Source organism: Drosophila hydei, unplaced genomic scaffold (genome assembly GCF_003285905.1).
Source record: "Drosophila hydei strain 15085-1641.00,03,60 unplaced genomic scaffold, DhydRS2 tig00000090-arrow-arrow-pilon, whole genome shotgun sequence".
Lineage (NCBI taxonomy): Eukaryota > Metazoa > Arthropoda > Insecta > Diptera > Drosophilidae > Drosophila > Drosophila hydei.
The window spans coordinates 333,536-355,944 of NW_022045662.1; the positions used below are offsets into that span (position 1 = coordinate 333,536).

A 22,409-nucleotide genomic window follows, 5' to 3' on the forward strand; every position below is an offset into this window, starting at 1 on the left:
TGACGTACTTTTGATATATTATAAATTATATGTCTTATATATGATATATGATGCATGGTATATATCATATATCATATATCATATATCATATATCATATGTCGTATGTCATATATCATATATCATATATCATATATCATATATCATATATCATATATCATATATCATATATCATATATCATATATCATATATCATATATCATATATCATATATCATATATCATATATCATATATCATATATCATATATCATATATCATATATCATATATCATATATCATATATCATATATCATATATCATATATCATATATCATATATCATATATCATATATCATATATCATATATCATATATCATATATCATATATCATATATCATATATCATATATCATATATCATATATCATATATCATATATCATATATCATATATCATATATCATATATCATATATCATATATCATATATCATATATCATATATCATATATCATATATCATATATCATATATCATATATCATATATCATATATCATATATCATATATCATATATCATACATCATATATCATACAATATCATCATATTTTATATCATATATATATCATATATGCCATATATCAATTCGGCTTATGTTTCTAAATGTGGCTCGCTTTTGCTTTACATTTTCTTTTATTTCTTCATTCATTTTGGTGACTTTTCGTGTTTTTTCTTTTTTGTTATTTTTCGCAAAGAGAGGGGGAACTTAAATAATATTTCAATATTTTATTTTAATTATTGTATGTGTAAAAAGCTAATTGCGTTTTAAGAACAGAACAAAAAAGTTGGACAGGGCGCGGGAACCTATGCAAAATATTTGTAGTAAAAGAAAAACATTTTGCAAATAGGGGAAAAATTGTAAAAATTATTATCGCTGGGTCTGGATGGTGCGTACCAACCAATTAGGAGGAAAGCAGCAAATGGAAGGGAAAGCTAGACAAAGCGGAAGAGAGAGAGATACAGAGAGTGGGGAGGGGCTTGGCAGGCGCAAATGGCGGGGCAAGAGGTTGGAATATATAGGGAATTAGGGAACAGGATTTGGGGCAACTGCCACATCCGTTGCAAACTTTCATTTCCGCCTTTTGGCAGTGGCAGTGGCAGTGGGGCGTGCTACTGCTGCTGCTGCTGTTTGTGTTGTGTCATTTGAGGGGCTTTACAGTATGGTGCCTGGCTTTCGCAGGGGCAAGCGACGACGCTGGCCAAGGAGTCCCAAGCCACGCGCCTGCTGCTTGGTGGTTGCCTCCGCAGCCTCTGTGGTTTCCTGCTCCTTGGCCGCATCGCCGGCTACTTCATCTGAGCTGGATGCTGCGGACGCCGCTTGCTCGTCCTTACCGGCCTGCTCACCGGACGCATCGGCGCCGTCGCCGCTCTCAGCGGGCGTCTCTGTAAAATAATGTGGTTAAAGTAATTGGGCGGAAGCTGAGAGCTGTCTGTGGCTTACCTGTGGTTGAGGTAGCCGCTGCGCCCAAATGCAGACGGCGCTTGGCTAGCAGCGGATTGATTTTGCGCGGTGCTGTTGCAACTGGAGCTGTGCCAGCAGCTGCCCCAGGAGCAGCAGCGGCTGCCTTTTGCTTGGCCGCGTCAGTCTTATGCAGCGCATTGAGGCGCGGTCGGTTCTTGAGGCGATTGAAGCTGGATACCGGTCCAGCATGATTGGCTGCTTGATCGCCCTCGTCAGTCTTCTCGGCGGCTGTGTCGCTGCCGCCCTCCGCTGTGCCCTCGGTGCCCTTCACGTCGTTGTGATGGCTGCTGCTATCGGCTGCCGAGTCCTCGGCCGTCTCCTTTGGCGCCTCAGTGCTTACACCGGCACGTCCCAGCTTGCCACGTGGCAGCAAGCGGTTGCCGCCAGCGCGATGCAAATTGAAGCGGGACGGACGCACGGGCTCGGCGGCAGGCGCTGCTGCCGCTGCCTTGCCCTCATCCGTGGCCTCCTCAGCGCCAGCTCCATCGGCAGCAGGCGCCTTCGTTGTGGTCGTGCGACTGCGTCCGCGCAGATTCAAGCCGGGACGATTGCGCAGTGTGCTGCGTGCTGTTGTGCTGCTGGGCGCGGCATCCGCTGAACTGGCATCGCTGCCTCCCTCCTCAGCGTCGGCCGACTTCTCGGTGGTGGTGGTGGTGCTGGCTCCGCGCAGATTGAAGCGGTTGCGTGCTGCAAGATAAAAGTGAGACATGAGTCATCTTTATACTAGACTTCAATGATTAGTGATCACTGATCAGAAGCTAGAGTTGACTCTGTCAAGTCGTGAGCTTGTGAAGCACTGAACCAATTGAACTACTAAATAAAGTGAACCATAATAGTTCACAACTGGAACTTAGCTACCAGCGTAATTTGGAAACTCTAACTCCACTTACGTCTGCCACGTGCAAAGCCGGAGCTAACGGGTTTCACCTCCTTCGCGGCCACAATTTCTTCCTCGACAGCAGGTTCCGCTGCGGGCTCGGGGCTGGCGGTGGTGCGCGCACCTGGACGGGAGCGTCCGCCAATTGAGGGACGTGAGAAGCGATCTGCGGAAAAACATTTATTAATGAAAACTTAAAATTTGCTTTGTGTTTCGAATGAACCACAATGAGTCAATGATGAACCATTTCGTGTTCTATATGAACTAGTTTTTGTTCTTCTGAAGCTAGAGTTTTCTTTGGCAATTTGTATACTACTTACTTCTGCCTGTTTTGGTGGGTTCAGTGGGCGTTGACTCGGTGGTTGTGGTGGTGGTGCTGGCGCCTTGACTGTCGCGCAGCTTGAACCGATTGCGTCCAGCCAGACCACTGAGACCTGCGCGTCTGCCGCCAAAGAGCGACGGAGCTGCTGTCGTTGTTGTTGTCGTTGTGGTGGTGGGTGCCTCGGTGGTGGTTGTGGTGGTTGTCGTTGTTGTTGTCGTGGTTGTCGTTGTCGAGGATAGTTCATCCTGCAGCGTGGTCAAGTCCGCATCATCGCTATCTGTGCTGGCGGTATCGGGACTCAAAGTGGTTTCATCATTTGTGTCCGCTGCGGTGGTTTCATCGTTATTGAGATTCTCGTTGGTGAGTATGGCATAGAGATCAAGTGCGGCCTTTTCCATGGACGGTGTCGTCTGTTCAGCCTCATCATCCAGCTTGGCCGTTATATCGCGCTCTTCCTCCTGCTTGGCGGCTGCGGCGGCGGCTGCTGCTGCAGCAGCTGCTGCCTGCTCTTGCTCGACGGCTATCACGGGCTTCAGCTCTTTGTCGCCGTTGCGTGAACCCTTCAACTGTTTTTCGTCAGTGTTGAAAGTCTCGCTGTCGACCAGCTCCAGGCTGGGACGCTTCACACTAATCTTCTTACGCTCTGCGGCCGTTTCCAGCGAATCCAGCGCCGGAGTTGGCTGCACGTCGATATTCTTGCCCCGGCTGGGGAAGCGCGTGTTCAACGGCAAGCGCTCCGCTTCAATATCCTCGGTGTTGTCGGGGCTGACGGCATTCGAGGCCCTGCCCTTGGCCTTGCCGGTCTGCAGGCTGTTCTCGCTGGGTGTGGCCGGAGTGCTGCGATCGATGTTGGAATAGCGTGTCTTGCCGCGCGTCTCGGGCGTCAGATCAGCGGGTGCCTCGACGGCAGCGGGTGCATCGATAGCTGCTTTGGGCTTGCTGTCAGCATCCTCGTCCTCCTCGTAGTAGTAGACATACTCGTACTCGTAGTCCTGGCCGTTGGGTCCCTTCTTGATCTCGATGCGTGACTTCTTGTTGTTCTCGCTGCCAGCGCCATCCAGTGCAAAGTTCTGGTTGACAAAGTCGTCGTGCGGATCGACCACCATGTCATCATCTAGATTGTCGATCTTCTTGGCTGCCGTAGGCTGTGTGGTTAGCTGCAGGGTGGGCTGCTCTGTGACGCCAGCGCCGGTGCTCTTCAGCTCCAGCTCGGCGAGCGCTGCTTGCTCAACTTCGCGCTTCACTTCGGCCAGCTCTTCCTCCTCGATGGCACGCTTCGCCTCGATGCTCTTCATTACGTCCTCGTTGATCAGCGCACTGAGCACTGGATTCAGCTCGGGCCGCTCCTTGGTAGCCAGCAAATTCATGGAGTAGTCTGTGTCTGCGGCCCGAATGCTAATCCTGTGCGCCGTGTGGAAACCCTCGTCGCTCAACACATTAGCCCCCGGCACCTTGTGCGATGTCTCGAATTCGCTTGTTGCCGGCGCATTCGCTTCAATATTCTCTGATGCTCCTACAGCCAGCTCCTCGCTGGCCACCAGTAGCGCCAGGCAGCCCATTAGACAACTGCAAAGCAAAGAGAGTGGAACATTGAGATAAGACTAAGGAGTACTGACTATAGATCCTAGACGATAAAGTAAATATTAACTCATAGCGACTTAGGCGTTAATTAAAGACTCATTTTGTTATGTAACTAATTGGATAAACCTGCGCTAATCCAAGCGAACGGCGGAGTTTTAATTGGCCAGCCCTTGATCTAGTTTCCCATTAGGTTGCCCACACGACTTCCCTTCATTAAGTCTACAGGCATAATCAAAATTGATCATAATTGACTCATTTGAGCAAGCAACACCCAAAATTAATAAAGAAGCAGAAAACGAAGCAAACAAAGAAAATATTGGTGTGGCTGAGCTCGAAGTGTTGATTGATTTGGCTTAGCCCAAGATCATCGCGTGCTTTTAATGACTGATCATGTTTGGGGCCATAGCCGAAGAGTCTTTGTGCTGCTTCATTTGATGTTGTTGCTTGAGTCTCGAAATACCTTTCACAATTTCATTAGCCATGCTGTCTGGCATCCACAACGTTTACAGCTGCGATCACCTCCACCCCTCTCTCTCTCTCTCTCTCTCTCTCTCTCTCTCTCCGTCTCTATCTTTATCTTGGGTGTTGCGCATGCAATCGCCTTGTCTAACGGATGGATCTTGGTTCGTTGTTCGTGCAATTGCAGCAATAGTTCATTGGGATTTGCGAATCCGCATTGCAATGCATTCAACATACAAAATAGATAGGTAAACAGTTGGTAAATGCTAATAAAGAGAAGAGTGAGGGGCGAAAGCGAGAGAGAGAGAGAGAGAGAGCAGGAGAATGCTCAAGGCAAACCACCTAAACTAAATTGGCCATAGGGCAAATCCGACAGGAGTCAGTTAAATGTGAGTGTGTTCAAATATGAACTGGAACCGGTTCCGTGCCATAGGTGTTAACCCATTTCGATTTCGATTTCAATTTCCATTTCGATTTCGTTCGTAGAAACCAGACGCCAAAGCCGGCAAACAGCTCGACACGACTCTGTGCGATATTTAAAGAGCAGACGACGGGTCGGTTCGATATATATATAAGTATATCTATATAAGTATGTGTGTGTGTGTGTATGACAGATATATAGCTTTACTCTCTGCACGCTCTTGACGATAACTTTTAACATTTTGAATTATGTGCAGTTGGCATCGCGTTGTTTGAAGCCGTTCGCTTAACATTTTTTTTTTAGTTTTTTATGTTTCACTTGAACAAGTTTCGACAATAACAGCAACAGCAGCAGCAGCAGCAATAGCGGCAGCAACAGCTCGTTGTAAAGGTAGACAACTTCAACTTATTTTAATTGCAACAGCAACAACAACCAAAGGCAGCCCAAATAGCCCAGGCAACAACAACAGCAATGGAGCTTAAGAAAAGTTATAATTATGTCTACACACATCACACTGCAAATTGTTTGGAAGACAACGAGAAAGGATGGTACAGAGGGGACTCTACAGCAGAGGCAGGGATTGAAAGCAAAAATGTTGCCTTTTCTTGATTGTTTTTCGTTTACTTAGGGCAGTTGTCCGACTTCTTGGCCATGTTATGCATGAGGTGATAATGCGCACAGCGCACCTCTCAACAGCAGCGCACAATGTGCAATAATTTGGCTATGGCACAGTGGTACGAAATAAGCCAATATACCACACTCAAAGCCAACAAAAATAATACTTTCTTGAGCACTTGAAAAGCTTAAGAACTATTTGAGGACAGGGAGCGGGTCAATCAAACTACAAATAGTTTTGAAACTGAATATTTATATTATAAATTATAGTCTGGAATATACATAAGCTAAGTATTACCCAACTAAAAATAAAATTATAAATAAATAAAATTATATATATCTATCTATACATATCTATAGCAACTATCGATAACTTGTACTTAACGATGTCTATTTAAATGATATATGGGAATGGCTAACATTTATATAGATACTTGTCACATGGCTATATAAGCATATCTATCTGACTGCTTGATTGTGTCTTATGATATTTGCCAGAACTTAAAAGTTATCGATAACTTGTATCTATCGTTGTGTGCATAAAAAACTTGTTACATATTTATGAATATGTTCATTTTCTGCTGAATTATGTCTATAACTGTATCTTACTGTGTTTCATGCATCTGCAAAAGTATCGATAACTTTATGTAATCGATTGATTTTTGCTTGAGCGCAATATAATCTTGTCCCCAATGTCACCCTTTGACTCTACCCTTTCCTCTCTCTTTCTTCTCTCTCTACGTTTGTTACTTGACTTTCGCATTAATGCAAGGCTGGCCACGCCCCTCTATGTGTTAACTAGCATTCAATAATTGAACTGCCTTTCACTTCCGCTTCAACATTCTATTTTATAGAAATATTTTGAATTAATTTCCCTCGTTCAAGGAATCGAGAAATTTCATGACATTTTCTATTGGCCTTGCCCCACTGTCTTTGACAATGTCAGAGAGCACTTAACAAAGTGTTGTGAATGTGAATGACTGATTAACTGCCTATGGGTGTGTGTGTGTGTGTGTGTGTGTGTGTGTGTGTGTGTCAAGTAACGGGGCACTGAGCACTACTGATGTAAGTGTATTAGGAGTACCCGTCGTTGGGCCAGGCGAATGTGCAATTGACTAACTGAATGCCTGCGTGAATGGACGAGTGAGTGTATGAGCGAATGTAAGTGTGAGTGTGAATGACTTAATGAATGCGCCAGCCACAGCCGAGACACAGGCCAAAGTCGTAGCCGCTTTTTCGAAGCCCGGCACCATTGTCTTCTTCGAGCCCGTTTTGGAAAGGCCAATTGCCAATTGCCCATTGCAGCGGCTGGGAAGTGTGGGCGGGGGAGGCGGCGCTGCTCAGCTGTCTTAGCGGGTGTGGCATGCAATTTGTATTTCACATTTGGCAATTCCAAATGTGATTTTTTCTTAAGCCGCTGCGCATGCGTTTTGACGGTTTCTTTTTGGCCATTTGATGCGGCGGCTGCGTTGGCGGCGGCTGTCGATGTGCTGCACATGTGTGTGTGTTCGTGTGTGTGTCTGTGTCTTGTGTATATTTTATAGACGCCACTTGGAGGCCACTGACGTCGCGACAAGCGCTGGAAGCGCAGTGAAGCATACAACAACAGCAACAACAAACAACGGAGCCATGAAATGTAAAATAAGTTTGGTTTGGGTTTCTTCTGCTGGTGGTGGTGGTGCTGGTGGTGCTGCTGCCGTTGCATTACTGGCTGTGTCTGTTTAGCCAAAAGGTTTTTGACTTCTTATGCCTTTGGCCATGTTGTCTTCAAAAGACCGTCTGACTAACTGACCTTTTGTCACGCCTGCGTGCGAGAGCGAGCGAGCAAGACACAGCCGCAGTCGCAGCCGCCGCCTGCCTTGGCTTGGCAATTAGCTGAGGCTTTTGGCCTGTCCACGCTGCCACGCTGCAGTCATATTAAATTGATTGACTAACTGACTGACTGACTAACTGACTGACTAACTAGCTGATTGACTAGCTGTCTTTCAGTCTGTCTCTCTGTCTGTCAGCCTGTCCATTTAGCCAACAGCAAAAACTTGTCCAGCCAAGGCCAACAATCTGCATGCCAAATCCATGAGCTGTTTTCACTGTGCAACATACACACACGCGCAGGCTTCCACACACATGCCACAGCATCTTCTGAAATTTTTATGCTCTGCTTACAATGTGAGCACACATGACATGTAGACTATGGAAGGCAGGGCACTGGCGCTCCACCATAAGCCGGATGGATTAGCTAAAGCTTCAAACATTGTTGTGCACAGTTTAACCAATGCTTATGAGTGTGTGTGTGTGTGTGTGTGTATAAACAGCCACTCTGACCACTCGGGCTGTTAAAAGCAGCTCCTGCAACCAATACCTGAGGTGTGGAATGCAGCCAGCCATAAACTTGGTCAAACGTTGCGTATACGCAATGTGCTCAAAAGATTGTGAAGGTGTGTATGAAAAAGAGTGTGTGTGTGTGTAGAGGCGTGTCTCGGCCATCGCTCGTAGCTGTGCATTACTAAAAACTATATACGGCAAAGTTCGTTTAATGTACAAAATGCTAAAAACGAAAATCAAAATTGAACTCAATTTTTTAGCCCAAAGTTTTGATTGCTTTCGTAACATTTTTTCTACGCTTTATCTTCTTATCTTTTGAAAATTTCAATAAATCAAATTTTCAGTTATATTGCAGAAGGTCGTTTGCTTTTAGTCTTTGACTAGCTATTCAAAACAAAAAATTTATTTTATATTAAATGAATAAATAAATATATGATAATTTTAATTTGAACATTTTGAAAGATAAACCTGTTGTTAACCTTGTCGAGGGCATGTTTAAATATATATATATATATTTATAAGTAATTAAATTACGCAATATATGCATGCATAAAAAGATGCAAGCCCATAAGAAATGTATATTTAAGTTTTGCTTATTTTATCTGGTCTTAGCCCTGTCCTAACTATGTGAACTGAGTATTGGGTAGAGCTAGGCTAATAAAATTTTGTGCAGCAATATCTTATGGCATCAGAGAGAGATGTAAGTCAGAGCCGGCTGAATCGTTACACTAATATTTGACCTATTTGAGCATTAGCTAGAGCTAGGCTTATCTGCTGGTACCGCTGGCATAAGATATATTCTTGGGTTCTATTTTTTAATTTAGTTTTATATTTTTAATTAATCAAGAATTGCCTTCTATATAAAATGAACTCTACATATCGAGACAATTATATGGCATATAGAGCTAAATATTTAATGCGTTTGCTTGATTCCTTTCAGCGCTTACTTTTCATATTCTTTGAGCAACTTCTTCCTCGGCTTTTCACTCCCACAAATCAGTGAAACTCTTACGATCAAATTAATTATGAGTTCATTTCCATTATCAAAACAGATAAATTCGGTTTTGCTCATTTTGCAGTTTAATTATTTATAATATTAATATTAAGCATCTGTGTGTGTGTGTGTGTTGGTGTTGATTCTGTGCTCTATTAAATGACAATTGGCTAAATCCTTTTTAATTAATAGTAAATGATAATCGCTTTCATCCATTGACCCATGACCCTTGACCCTTTGATGTATTCAACTTTTTTATGACTTTTCATATGCAATATTTTATGAGCAGGTTTTTTCATACTCTAAGGAATATGTTTTTTTTTATGAAATTGTCATAAAACTGCAAGCTTTGAAGACTGTCTAGTCGGATAATGCCTATGTCTTATCATGTACTCTCTTGATCATGGTTGATTGTGCTGTTTGCTTGAAAAGATCTTCAATAAGAATGAATTTACAACTTTCTTTCATATTATTATATATATAGCTCATAATAATAGATCTGTTAGGTTAGCTTAGCATAAAGATAAATGAAAACATTAATAATAAAAACATTACATTTTTTAGTAGCCACTACTATTTTTATGAAGGACTAAAATTTTGTTAATTTTTTCTTTCTGAAGCCCACTTAATTTATAAAAAAATATGTTAGGCATATTTCATTCCAATAAAAATAAAATCAAAATTAAAATTTATGAAAATGAAAAAATTAAAATAAATAAAAATAATAAAGAAAGTAAACACAAAGCGCCGCAGCTGCAGCATGGCAAGTGTATTAAATAGTCGGCCAGCCGTTCCTTTATATATCTATATACACTATTAATGATTCTTCTTCTTTCACTCTTCATACTCACATTTTGAGCAGCATTTTGGCTTCTGTTGTTGTTGCTGTAATTGTTGTAGTTGTTGTCGTTGTTGCGTTGGCACCTGCTGCAGCTTTTTTTTATTAATTGTTGTTATTTTTTGTTGTTAATTATTTAATTTGCACTGCTGAAAGTCAAATGTTCAACTATAAAAAAATGAAAAAAAATACGAAAAAAAAAACAATTAAGAAAAATTAAATTAAATTTTTTTTATTATTTGCTTCCTCGAACTTAAATGCAACATTGGCCATCAATAGATGTTGTTGTTGTTTATTTGTTTACTCGATGTGGTTGTTGTTGTTGTTACTATTCACATGGTTGCACTTTCACTTTTCACATTTTTTTTACTATTTTTTGTTTGTTTTTTTTTTGTTGTTTGTTATTGAACACAAAAATCAATTACAATATTTGCATGTGTGTGCGTGTGTGTGTGTGCGTGTGTGTGAGTGTGTGTATTTCAAATTAATTCCAAAAGAAAAAAAAAATTAAAATAAAAAGATGTAAATATTTATAAATTTAATTTGAATGCACATTTAAAATATTTAATTTTTTATTTTTTAATTTTTTAGTTTTGATTTTTGTTCGCGTCGCATTTGCAATGAAGTCGCGGCACTTGTAGCGGCTGCCTTTATATGGCCAAACCTACACACACACACACAAACATACACACACACACACACTCGTACACACACAGACGCACGCTCTGCATTTGTACCACGCAAACGTCTTCCTCTTGGTCTTGGTCTTGGCTTCACGTCTTTTTATTATTTAATTTAACTTTAGTTGATTTTTTTTCTTTTTTAAATATTTATTTTTACTTTTGGGCTGTTTTGCTTCTTCTTCTTCTACTTCTGCGATCTTCAAAAATGTTCCAACTTCGATCTTGGCTCGCAGCTCACGGAGCAATCACTTTCGATTTCGCTGCCAGCTGAACGTGAAATGGCAAAATGATGAACGCAACAGACATCGAAAACCGTTGCCGTTGCCTTTGCCGTTGTCGTTGCCGTTGCCAGCGATCGCCGGCAGCAGCAGCAGCAGCGGCAGCGGCAGCGACGTCAACAGCATAAACCAGAGCAACAGAGACGGCAACAGCAGCAGCAGCGGCTCTACTGCCAGGAGTTTTGGCTTTGGTTATGGCCATGTTAACACTAAATCATTCACACCTGCTGTTGTTGTTGCTGTTGCTGTTGCTGTTGCTATTGCTTTGACGACTATTGCTGCTGCTGCTGCTGCTGTTGTCGTGCTATACTTTCTGATATGTAGCCGTTTTCAATGGCGCTGCATCGATACTAGGAAGTTCAGTTTTAGCTGCAGCACTTGCTAATGTTGCTGTTGCTGCTGCTGGTTGAAGCTGTTGTATTTGCTATTGCTCTCATTGTTGTTGCCATGTATCGTTGCTGTAGTAGCTAGTTGTTGTTGCTGCTGCTATTGGCTATTGTTGTTGTTGCTCTATCTGTAATTGTTGCTGCTGATCTTGCTGTTGTTGTTGTTGCTGTAAGTTTTGATGTAGCTTCGATTGTTGCTGCTAGCTGTTGCTCTTGCTGCTGCTCTTGTTGGCTTGTGCTCTTGATGTTGCAGCTGTTGTTGCAATTGCTTGAACTGTTAATGCTGTCACTGTTGCCATTGCTGAGCTTTGTATTGTTGCTGCTGCTTCTACTAGTTGCTGTTGCTATTGCCATTTCAGTTGCTGTTGCTTAAATTGTTGTCTTGCTATTGCTTCTCCTGTTGCTGTTGCTTGCATAGTTGTTGCTGTTACTGTTAATGTTGCTGTTTCTGTTTTTGCTGCTGTCGCTCTGATTGTTGTTGCTGCGGGCAAAACCCAGCGACATTCACTTGCATTTCGGGGTGCTCTCTGCAGCACGACGCTCTGCTTGACTTCACTCTTCACTCTTCACTATGCGCAAAGCTGCAGCGCACACACATACAGCGAGACTAACCTCTCCCCCTCTCCCCCTCTCCCTCTCTCCTTCTCCTTCTCTAGTCTCTGCTTAGTCTGTCTTTCTTTGCTGCTATTTCATAAGCGCAAACTGGTTAACTGTTGCTGCTGTTGCTGCTGGCCTCAAGGCCGTTTGTCGTCATCATCATCATCAGCAGCAGCAGCAGCAGCAGCAGCAACAACAGCAAGCTATCATAATGATCATTAAAGAGCAACGTCGGCTTGTTCATTGGCAGCGTTGATTAACCGCATTACGCATACGACGCGTTGGCCGCTGCTTTGCTACGCTTTAGCTGCAATTAGCAGGACAGCGCCAAAGCCAACCCAAGCCAAGTGGAGCCGAGCCCAAAAAACCCGAATACGAAATACGAAATACAAAATACGAAAAACGAACTCGAATCCGGCAATCAGCGCAGATGATCGTCATGTAAATTATGCCAAAGATTTGGCTTCAACTCCGGCCGGCTTTGCCAGCTGCGTGTTGACCAAGTTGACCAACTCGCGCAATCTCAAGATAGTTGTTGTTGCTGCTGTAAATATTATTATTCAATCTTTTGGCTTATTGATTAACCGTTGTTCATTTGCCTATTTATGCAATTTTTATCATTTATGCCACATTTTTAGCTCTCTCCCCCTCCGTCCCTATCTCCATCCCTGTCTCTGTTGAAAAGTGAAATGCTTCAGAGCGCGCCGCTTCTTCTGCAAAATGCACTTTCGTTTGGCTCAGCGAAAAAGCTTATCAAGTGCTTTACGTGAAATGCGATCTTTTAGCTGAGAAACTTAATCTTGGGCATTTTTATTGAATAATTGTATCTGGATTCGGGTTATGAGCTACGACATTTGAAAGTCCAGCCACTAGCGCCCCACTAAACTGGTTCAGCATTTAGCTTAAAGGCACTACACACATCTATATGGGTAGACCATAAGCTCGTAAAATGTGAACAAACCTAGGGTATTTCGCTTGCATCGCAAGTCTGATGGAAAGCAGTTTGCAGTGTGGTTCAGCAGCTCACGATTCAATATTTTGTTCTTTCCATACTTAACTTTAGATGTTTCAGTTGAGAGTTCAGTTCAAGTTCAGTTCGGCGTAGTCAAGACTTGGTTCTAGTGATGTTTTGATTCAGGTTCGGTTCAGCCAAGAGTTCCGTTTAGATAGCATTTGCACACAGATTCGGCTCGACCTAAGAATTGTACTGAGGTTCGGCTTCGATTGAGGTTCGGTTTATACTCTGGTTCGGTTCGGGTCGGCGTAAAACTCTTCTTTCGATTCAGTTGATTTGAATTTTATTTAAACGAATTTTCTGCTCTGCCCAAGATACAAATATGGTTCAGTAGAAGATTCAAGTAGGCTTCTTCTCTTTACTTAGGTTTCGGTTGCTCTTTTACCCCAAAAATTCTTCGGGGCTTTTGTTCAGGGCAATAAGCACTGGAATTTGAAGCTGAAAGCGAACCGGCTCGCAGCCAATTTGAATTCCTGAATATTTTGCATGCTTGAACGTTCATAACGTAATGTAAAGCTTAAAGTTTTTGTTTAATTTTATTTCCAATTCAAATTCGCTTTAAAACTCGTTCAAACTGAAATCAGGTTTAAAAATAAGTCAAATTTTCCGCCCAGCGATCATTTTAGATCGCTTGATCAATCGATTTACTAATTAGCATTGAACGATAACTATTTTCAGTTGACTTTGCAATTGAATAATGAAACGAGCCAAATCGCATCTGACAAATTCTTCAGCGTCTACAGCAACAGCAAAAAGTGCAGCATGGGCCAGCGAACCGGGAAGCGATCCTCTTGGCAAAATCTGTGCTTACTTCATATATACTATATAAACATAAGGTAAGTGCCTTTGCCCAAATATGATCATGTAATTTAGGCATTGGGTTTTACCTTTTTTATGTTTTTTCTTTTCTTTTCATTTCGTGTTCCCCCTCTTATTATTACGGCGCAATTTTCTGTTGCTCTTTTTTTACTTGTTTTTTTTTCTTGTGCTGTGGCCTTGGAGATGGCGACGCTGGCGGTGGCGATTAAGTTTCAAGTGATCGTCGCCTGATGATTGCCCAGAATTTAGTCGAGAGACGAGAGCTGAGTCGGGCAGAGATGAAAATGAGTCAAGCCAAGTTATGCCGAGGTCACGTTGATCAAGTTACCAGCCCCGAAACGAGCCACGTTAAAAAGCCACAATAATTCCAGGATGTCGGCAGAGCGAGAGAGAGAGAGGGGGCTGGGGGCGGGTACACGATCGAAGGACACTCGAGACAATGCGAATAATTATAAACTTGTAAGATGCGCATCAATAAACGCATCGACTTTTTACTTTTAGTTAACTCTGAGAAATCTTAAGATCAGATGGCTAATGGGACTTTGTTGAGTTTTTGTGTAGCATGAAAGCACATTAAAATATAAAAATAATAACACATTCCTCAAGGCTAGAGACGTTGCTCAATGAAAGCACAGTTGTGAGTTGCACAGCAGCTCAAAGCTCTCATGCAGTAAATGCCAAAAATCACATGAATCGTTTCTTGAGTTTAAGTTGATTTTTAAGAGCGCTCGTGGCATTGTTTACGACTTATGACTTCTGCGTAAGCATAAAACTGTCCGAGAAATGAATTCTTTTTTAGCTGGAAATCAGCTAAATTTTGGCTTTATTTATCACCTCGAAGTGCAATGATGTGTGTTTGGTTTTTTCCCCATCTAGAAGAGTCTAAGCCCAAAGCCTGACTTTAGCTAAACGCACATGACGCGCTGAGTCAGCTTTGGCCTTTGTCACAAGCCACGCCCTCTCACCAGCCGCCTTTCCAGTTTGTAAATTAAAGTTAAGCGAAACTGTTGTCGTTGTGCCTTGTTGCTGCTGCTATTAGGCCAAAAGGAACTTAGCAGACACACACGCGCACACACACACATGGACGTGGACACGTAAAGCATGAAAAATAAAAATAAAGTTGCTATAAAAAGTAAAAAGTAAAAAAATAATAAAAATCAACAACTGTTATTCAACAGTTTTTTCTTCTTATTTTGAAGACAAGCTGAGAGTGTATTTGCATGTGTGTGTGAGTGTGTGTGTGATGTATAAATAAACAGGAGTGGCCAACGTGGAATGTTAATGCGCTGCAATCGTTGCTTGCTGTTCGCCAAGAGCCACTCCAAAAGAGTCGCACGTAGGCAGCAGAGCGACGCCGCCGCGGCGTCTGCATCGACTGCGCAGTCAGCGTTAGCCAAACAAGCCCAGTACCAAACAAAAATCCAATCCCAAACCCAAGAGCAATCCAAGTTCCATTGCCTGTTCCAGCCCTGCGCTGAGCCCAAAAAAAATTTTCATACGGCATAGTCAGTGGGGCAGGGATAGGAGGGAGGGGAACGTAGGGGGTGGTAAGGGCAGCTGTTCGTTAAATGGGATAAGTGGCCAATGGCCGAGACACAGGTAACAGCGGCAACTGGACAAAAGCCAAAAGAATTAACCGGCCTGCAGACCTCCCCCCGCCCCCGCCCCCTCAAGTGCCTTGCTCCCTCTCCCTCTCTCACGCTCTCGCTCTCGCTCTCTATAAATCTGGTCGTCGCATGTGAAGCCAAGTAAAATTTATAACTGTCAATTATTATGCAAGAGCTGTGAGCGCGCTGCTCCACCTCCTCCTGTGCTGCTGCTCAGAAAGCAATCAGGAAATACCCGAATCTCCAGCAAAAGTCGACACACACAGAGTGAAAGAGAAGGGGAGAGTGAGAGAGAGAGAGAGACAACGTAGACACCGGCCAAAGCTATAAACACTCTACCAACACTCAAAAAACACACGCACGCACATTTAACCAAAATTAAGTGCCCCCATCCACAGAGCAAGCCTCCCCCGCCCCGCCCATTCACTTGGCCTATACTTGAACAAGAAGCGTACCGCAATCCACTTGCAAAATCGGAACACGTAGTGCTTCAGACACTTCAGAGCCTCTACCCCCTTGCCCCCGCCACACACTTCATGGTCATTCTCCATTCCCCAATCCCGTTGCCTCAGTCCCCATAGCCCGTGTCCAGTGTCCAGTGTCCCGTTGTCTCGGCATATGGCTGTCTCGCCTTAAAATATTTCTTTATTGCTTTGCAACTCTTTGTGTATACCCTGTAAATGGCAGTTGTTAGTTTGCTGTAGCTCGAGGTCGATTGATTTAAATTTAATTGGGCTCAAAATATTAGCTTTACTATATACATATGTGCGTCTGAAGAGTAGGGCAAATGTTTGGTTAGGCATGATCTATGATCTACGAGAGGAGTCTGAAGAAAACGAATTCCTAAATATATATTATAAATTTACATATGTTTATGTATAATAATTAAAAGGCATTTTAGACTACATATGGTTTGGCTTGATTGAATGATTGACTGACTGACTGATTGATAGGCTAGTCACTATCTAACCGAACTCCCAACTCATTATCTTATTTATGCTCGCTGATCTAATCGAATATGACAATTTTAGTGAATGCTCTTCTATGCAATTCTCATTTATTCAAGTAAGCATTCTCTATGCATAAGCTGTTATACTCTATCTGTCTGCTTCTCTCTCTCTCTCTCTCTTCTCTCTAATAATAACTAAGTCTGACTCTCTAGCAGCTAATTGATATTCACATTACTTCCATAGGGTATACTAATAGCTCATCAACTTTTCCATGCAATTGTATTCCCAGTCTTACCGCACTTTTTATATATAAATATATAATTAATTCTTTCTTTTTTCTGCTGTTTTTTTTTTTTTTTTTTTGGGCTTTTATTGGTCGCCGTTTCTGATTGTTCTTGGGGAGTGCCGCAACGGACCTCACCGACCATACCTCTTCCCCGGGGGTTCAATGAACGTGAAGAGCTTCGAGAACCTCACCTTGTGGCACGCATCGCATGCGTGTGTGGGGCGACAATTGAGAGACTCACGACAGCAACTAAGGCGATCATGATGTTGATAGATCTCGTATGTAGGCTGCTATTAAATGATTCAGTTTTGCACGCCAAACTCGAAGTGGATTCTGTGTGGACTACGCCGGCTGCGCTGAACTGTGACCTTCAATGGCGTTTCCACGATTTCCGGTCTAGGGGCTTTTTTCTGTTTTTGTCGCTCTCGTTGCTTTTTTCGCTTGATTATTCAGGCAGACTTCAGACTTCAGACTTCAGACTTCAGACCTCAGACCTCAGACTTCACTGCCAAAGTTCGAGTAGTGCATAATTAAGCTGGCTGCTCATCTGGAGGTCTTTTTAATCATATACTTATTTATAGAGCAGCTCGTTAAAAGTTGAAGAAGAAGCAAAAACTACATAAAGGAAGCGAACTCAACTGCATACTAAACAGATCTAAGCGAGAAGGACAAGTCTTAATGCATTCTATATGTATTGTATGTCTATGAAGAAAATACCAAAATAAAGGAAATACTTATTTAATTGTGCTGACCGGGTATGCGCGACTAGCATACACTGTTTACATATAAAGTGAATAAACGCTTGCTGCTTACAGGATAAATGGAGATATGGTGTGACCCAGCAAGAGTGACACTATTTCCGGTGATTGTAACTCTGCAACTCTTTAAGTTATCGATAACATTGAGCTGTTGAATTATTCAATGGGACTTGCCATTTGATCAGGAATAGTTTTGAAGCTGTTAGCTCACAGTATATATATTATTGTCATTTGAATAGAAAGTCAATATAGTCTATATATATCTATATATCTATATATCCATATATCTATCGATCTACATGATCAGCTGAAATTCTTCAAACAAATGCTTGGGCTGTCACACATAAATTCGTGGAACTCTGTGCATCAATCATCAATCAAAAGACAGACTGCAACACGTACGTACATCATCATTCATCATTCAACAAGTCGAGTTGGAGTTTGTGTGTTTGGGTCAAGCCGCAGCTGGAGCATAAATCTCTTGAAAAGCCGCCTGAACAAAATTTGTTGCTGTCTGAGCGCTGGCGGCAATGCAGTTGGCTGCCTCAATCAAGGCGTCAATCAATCAATCAATGCGCCATTGAAATCCCGCCAGCAATGTCTCAATTCCAAGTGCACAAAACAAGCAAAAATAATAAGCTCACATATTGATTATTAAATTATGATCAAGTTTTGGTCGCAATGCGAATGCGAATGCGAATGCGAATGCGACTACGAATACATGTATTCGTATTCACATATTCAGTATTTCACTATTTAATCGCGTTGTTGTTTTTGACCCACTTTAAGATGCTGTTGTTGTTGTTGTTGTTGTTGCTGTTTCCTTTCTGCTGCTCTTTCATTACAAAATTTGTTTAATTTAAAATTGTTTAACTTGAAATTGAGTCACGGCGTCTGACTGCGCAGCCAACGTCGACAGCGACGCCGGCAGCGCAGCCTCGAAGTTACATAAAATGGCATTAAAACGATTCAAAGATTGAGTTGTATGGACCAAAGCATAACTGCAAATGAGACAGAGGTGTGTATACACAAAGAGAGCGAGAAAGAGAGAGAGCGAGCGAGAGAGAGAAAGAGGCGCAGCGAGGCTGAGGGGGCAGAGCGGGACTGTGGCTGTGGTTTACCCCCGCCAGGCGAAAACCTGCTGCGAGCATTTGGCATTTGCATACAACAGAGCGACTATCTGTGTGTCTGTGTGTGTGATCAGGTGGAGCAGCAAGCTGAGAAAGAAGAAGCAGCAACAGCAGCAGCAGACTTGACAGACAGATCTGAACCAAAGCGAATCCCCGCTGGAGCCAACTGTAAAAGGTGAACAACATTTTTACCCCCTGCCATAAAAAGCAGCAGCAGCAGCAGCAGATGCTGCCACCTGCCTCCACACCTGACTGGCATCTACACACCTACGCCTCACCTGCCTCGAGTTCAATTTGCTTTCTGACTTTTATTTTAAATGGCATTTAGCACTTTGACATTATTGCCGCAGTTGGCAAATGTTCAGCAGTCAAATCGCACGAGCATTGATCATTGATCACTGATCACTGATCACTGATCGTTGATCATTGATCATTGATCATTGTGAATAGTCCAGTTGGGCTCGAAAGCTGGTTTCCGTCTCATCGCATTCCAATTGAAAACTTCCCCCTCTATCCATCGATTGAGTCTATCAAAGTGATTTTCGTCTTCGTCGACGTGTTAGGTAATTTGGCAGTTTGCATTCGATCGACGATCTATTTTTTATGGCCTGCTCGCATTCGAATGACGCTAATACTCCGAGTCTGAGTCTGAATCTAAAGCTGAAGCTCAAGGCCAGTGCCAGACTTCAGTGCTCAAGCATCAGCAATAGCAACAGCCACAGCCACAGCATCAGCATCAGCATCAGCCTTAGAGACCAGATTCGTATGCTAACTAACTAGTTGAACTAGATTTTTGTGGCTGTGGCCCGGTTCGAGATCGAAATTGAGACCAAGTCAACAGCTTTGCAGTTGGGCTGTTCTCTTTCTCCCCGCTCTCTTTCTCTGTCCTACTCTCACTGTGGCTCGTCGCAGAATGAATGTGATCAGTGCAAGTGGCGAAGTGATCACTGAATAGTGATCAATAAATAATGCTTATTAAAACAACGCACAACAGAGCTTTTAGCTGAAATGCTGATGAGGTGATCGTTATGTATAACAATATGCAGATCGAGCTAGCAACAGATCCGATTTATTTTCTATGAGAAACGAGAAATGGAGCTTCCTGCTTGAAACGGATGGCAGAATGATATGAAATATAATCAGTGGAGCAGTTTAGCTGGGTAAAAAGATCAATATACATATATTTAGTGATCAATATAGATCGGTATGAAGGTAATTATGGTTTGATATGGCGATGAGTGCAGATCGATCCGGAGATCAATATAGATCGATCCACAGATTGATATAGATCGATATGGAAATTAATGTAGAGAGATTTGGCGATCAGTGGATATCAATATAGAGATCAAAAAAGCGGAATATGGCGAGCAGAACTCATCGAGATCAATATACCAAAATCAATAAAGATCGATATGATGATTAATAGAGATCAATATGCAGATCGATTTGGCTAGATCAATATGCAGAAAGATCAATCTCTGTATCAGATCAATCAATGTATCTAATAAATATTTACTTCTGGTTGATATTCAGTGATCAGTGCACAATCATACTGAATGCCTTTAGATTGCTTGAACCTAAGATCGAACTCTATCTCTTTCAGTAAAACTTTTTTCTAACTGAATGATTTTTCCTCAATGAAGATTGAGCTGCAAATCAAAGTAAAGATCGAGATGAAAGAGGATAGATGAAAGTTTAGATCAAAAGTTTCTCTAGCCAAGTTCACTTCATTCTATGTGAACAGTGACTGGGATCAGTGGCAGCTCAGCTCCGATCAGTGATCGCTGACCAGGTAAGCAGTATGCAGTGGCCACGCCGATGAGTGCGCTGAGGTGTTCGTGATCTACTTGTCAACACCTACACGATTTTTGGGCATTTTTTTGATTTGTTTGTCGTTTGTTTTTATTTCTTTCTTGTGGCTCACTTAACGGCCGCCCGATTCGACTTCGAGTCGCTGGTTCCGGTTTCCATTTTTGCCATTTGCCGTTGCCACTGCCGCTGCCGTTGCCGTTGCCGTTGCCGGTTTCCAATTGCCGTTGCGGTTAAGTGATCGCTGATCGCTGATCGGTGATCACTGAACGGTGATCGTCTGGTTATGCATTTGGCATGCGAGCTGGCCAACGCTGCTCGCAGTGTTAACTAATTATGTGTGGAACGCACTTTGGAATTGGATTCGCATTTGAATTTTGGCCGCTGACGTAAGACAGGCTAGGGAAAGACGACGACAAAATTTATAAAAAAAAACTACAAATATAAAATGATGGGCACAAATTTCTGTGTTTATGGCTGGCCATGCTTGATGGGTGAAAAGTTGTTATTTTTTCATTGTTTTTGTTTTTGTTATTGTTTTTGGCATGCGCATTGCATAGAGAGCCACAAGGAATGGAATGGAAAGTGCATGAAGCGAGCCGCTGTCCAATTGTGATGAAAGTCGTGCCGAAAGATGAGCGCGCCAAGGCAATCAAAGCCAACAAGCAATTAGTGAAGCCAAACACACACAAACACACAGCAAATACTACTCGAAATGCGGTTTGTTGCGACGTCTAGCTCAAATTTGAGCTCTTAGATCATAGTCTGGCTGTAGCCGCAGCAGAAGTGAGAGTTTTTTCGCCTATGGCAGAACTTTCAGCCAGATATGTCAAGTGTCGAAGTCTTGTCTATATGAAAGTAAGTCATATCTCAAGTAGATCCAGAGATGGTTACTAGACCCTAAATATAGCTAGACTATGAGCCAACTATAGCCCATCCCTTTAGTGAACTCACAGCAAATTCTCTCACAGCTGAGACCAGTTCGTTGCCTTATGAAGTGCTTTTCTGTCGGCTTTATTCAAAAGATCTTAATCAACTCCTAAAGTTGACTTTGACATTGAAATGAAATTCGAAATGCGACTGAACAGCTTCCACTTCCAGTTCAATTTCCATTTCCATTTCCATTTCCATTGGCAATCGACAGATATCATTCGGAGACCAAAACGAGGCGTTGCCTTGCGAAACTGTTTTCCAAAGCGAAAACGCGCAGAAGCAGACAAAGAAGAAGCAGCCGCTGAGGCCTGAGTGCAGAAGCTGGAGCGTTGGAGTTGTGGGTGCAAAGGGGCAGTGGCGCACTCCATGAAGATCATGTATTGATAGTTTGTAGTCCATTTATTGTTGTTGTTGTTGTTGTTGTCGCTTTGGCAATGTTTAGAAAACTTGCTGCAACAACAACAACGACAACAACAACAACGAAGACGACTTTCATTATTCGATCGATTGTACAATCGCTTTGGAAATTGGCAAAAGCCAAGAAATTGCCGGCAATAAATACGAACTACAGTTATATATATGCAGTTATATATACCTGTATATATATACATATGTACGTCGTTACATACACACACATGTATGCGCTGTGTTGTCCGCTGTCGAATGGCAAAGACCGTGAAAAACAGCGCCGTTTGCTGGCATTATACAAGAGCCAGCGGAGCATATTCGTTTGCACAACAAATTTGTAAGATGGTTGGATCTTAAGTGAAAACTACTTTGCATAAATCAAGATAATGTAACATTGGCAAAGCTCTTCTAAATGACCGCGAAAAGAAAACGAAATGCGACCACATTTAACGACTCTATTGTCTCTCTTCAGGTTAAACAATTTCCTTTTCGTTTTAGCTGAAATAAATTACTAAGCTAATTGGCCAGTTCTGTGCTCCTTATCTATCTCTAGTCTAACTAGTCTCATTTGAGCTGAATCGATAAATATTTGTTGTCTTTACACTTAAATTAAATTTGACTTTTTTCTATTCGACTTTTAGATCTTTATGTCAGCTTTAAATACAGCTCAATGGAAGTAGTTTGCGATTGTATTTCTAATTTCGTTATTAAATCGATAAATATCGATCAGAGTTTGCTGCTTGAGTAGAAGAGTAAAGAAATTGGAAGATGCAGTTTGATTTGAAAAGAATTCAATATATTATATTAACTCTCTTTCTTTCTCTCCT

At 42.3% G+C, this 22,409-nt stretch overlaps 1 protein-coding gene across 1 annotated transcript; it reads right to left on the reverse strand.

Annotated features, from left to right (window-relative positions):
- Window positions 1-712: 712 nt before the first annotated feature.
- Window positions 713-9,976, reverse strand: LOC111598123 (mucin-19). Its single transcript, XM_023313181.2, has 5 exons — window positions 9,937-9,976; window positions 2,692-4,259; window positions 2,385-2,537; window positions 1,474-2,181; window positions 713-1,415 (listed from the first exon to the last, which is right to left on the reverse strand). Exons 1-5 carry the CDS (start codon window positions 9,948-9,950, stop codon window positions 1,186-1,188), a joined length of 2,673 nt encoding a protein of 890 aa, XP_023168949.2. The 5' UTR covers window positions 9,951-9,976; the 3' UTR covers window positions 713-1,185.
- Window positions 9,977-22,409: the final 12,433 nt, after the last annotated feature.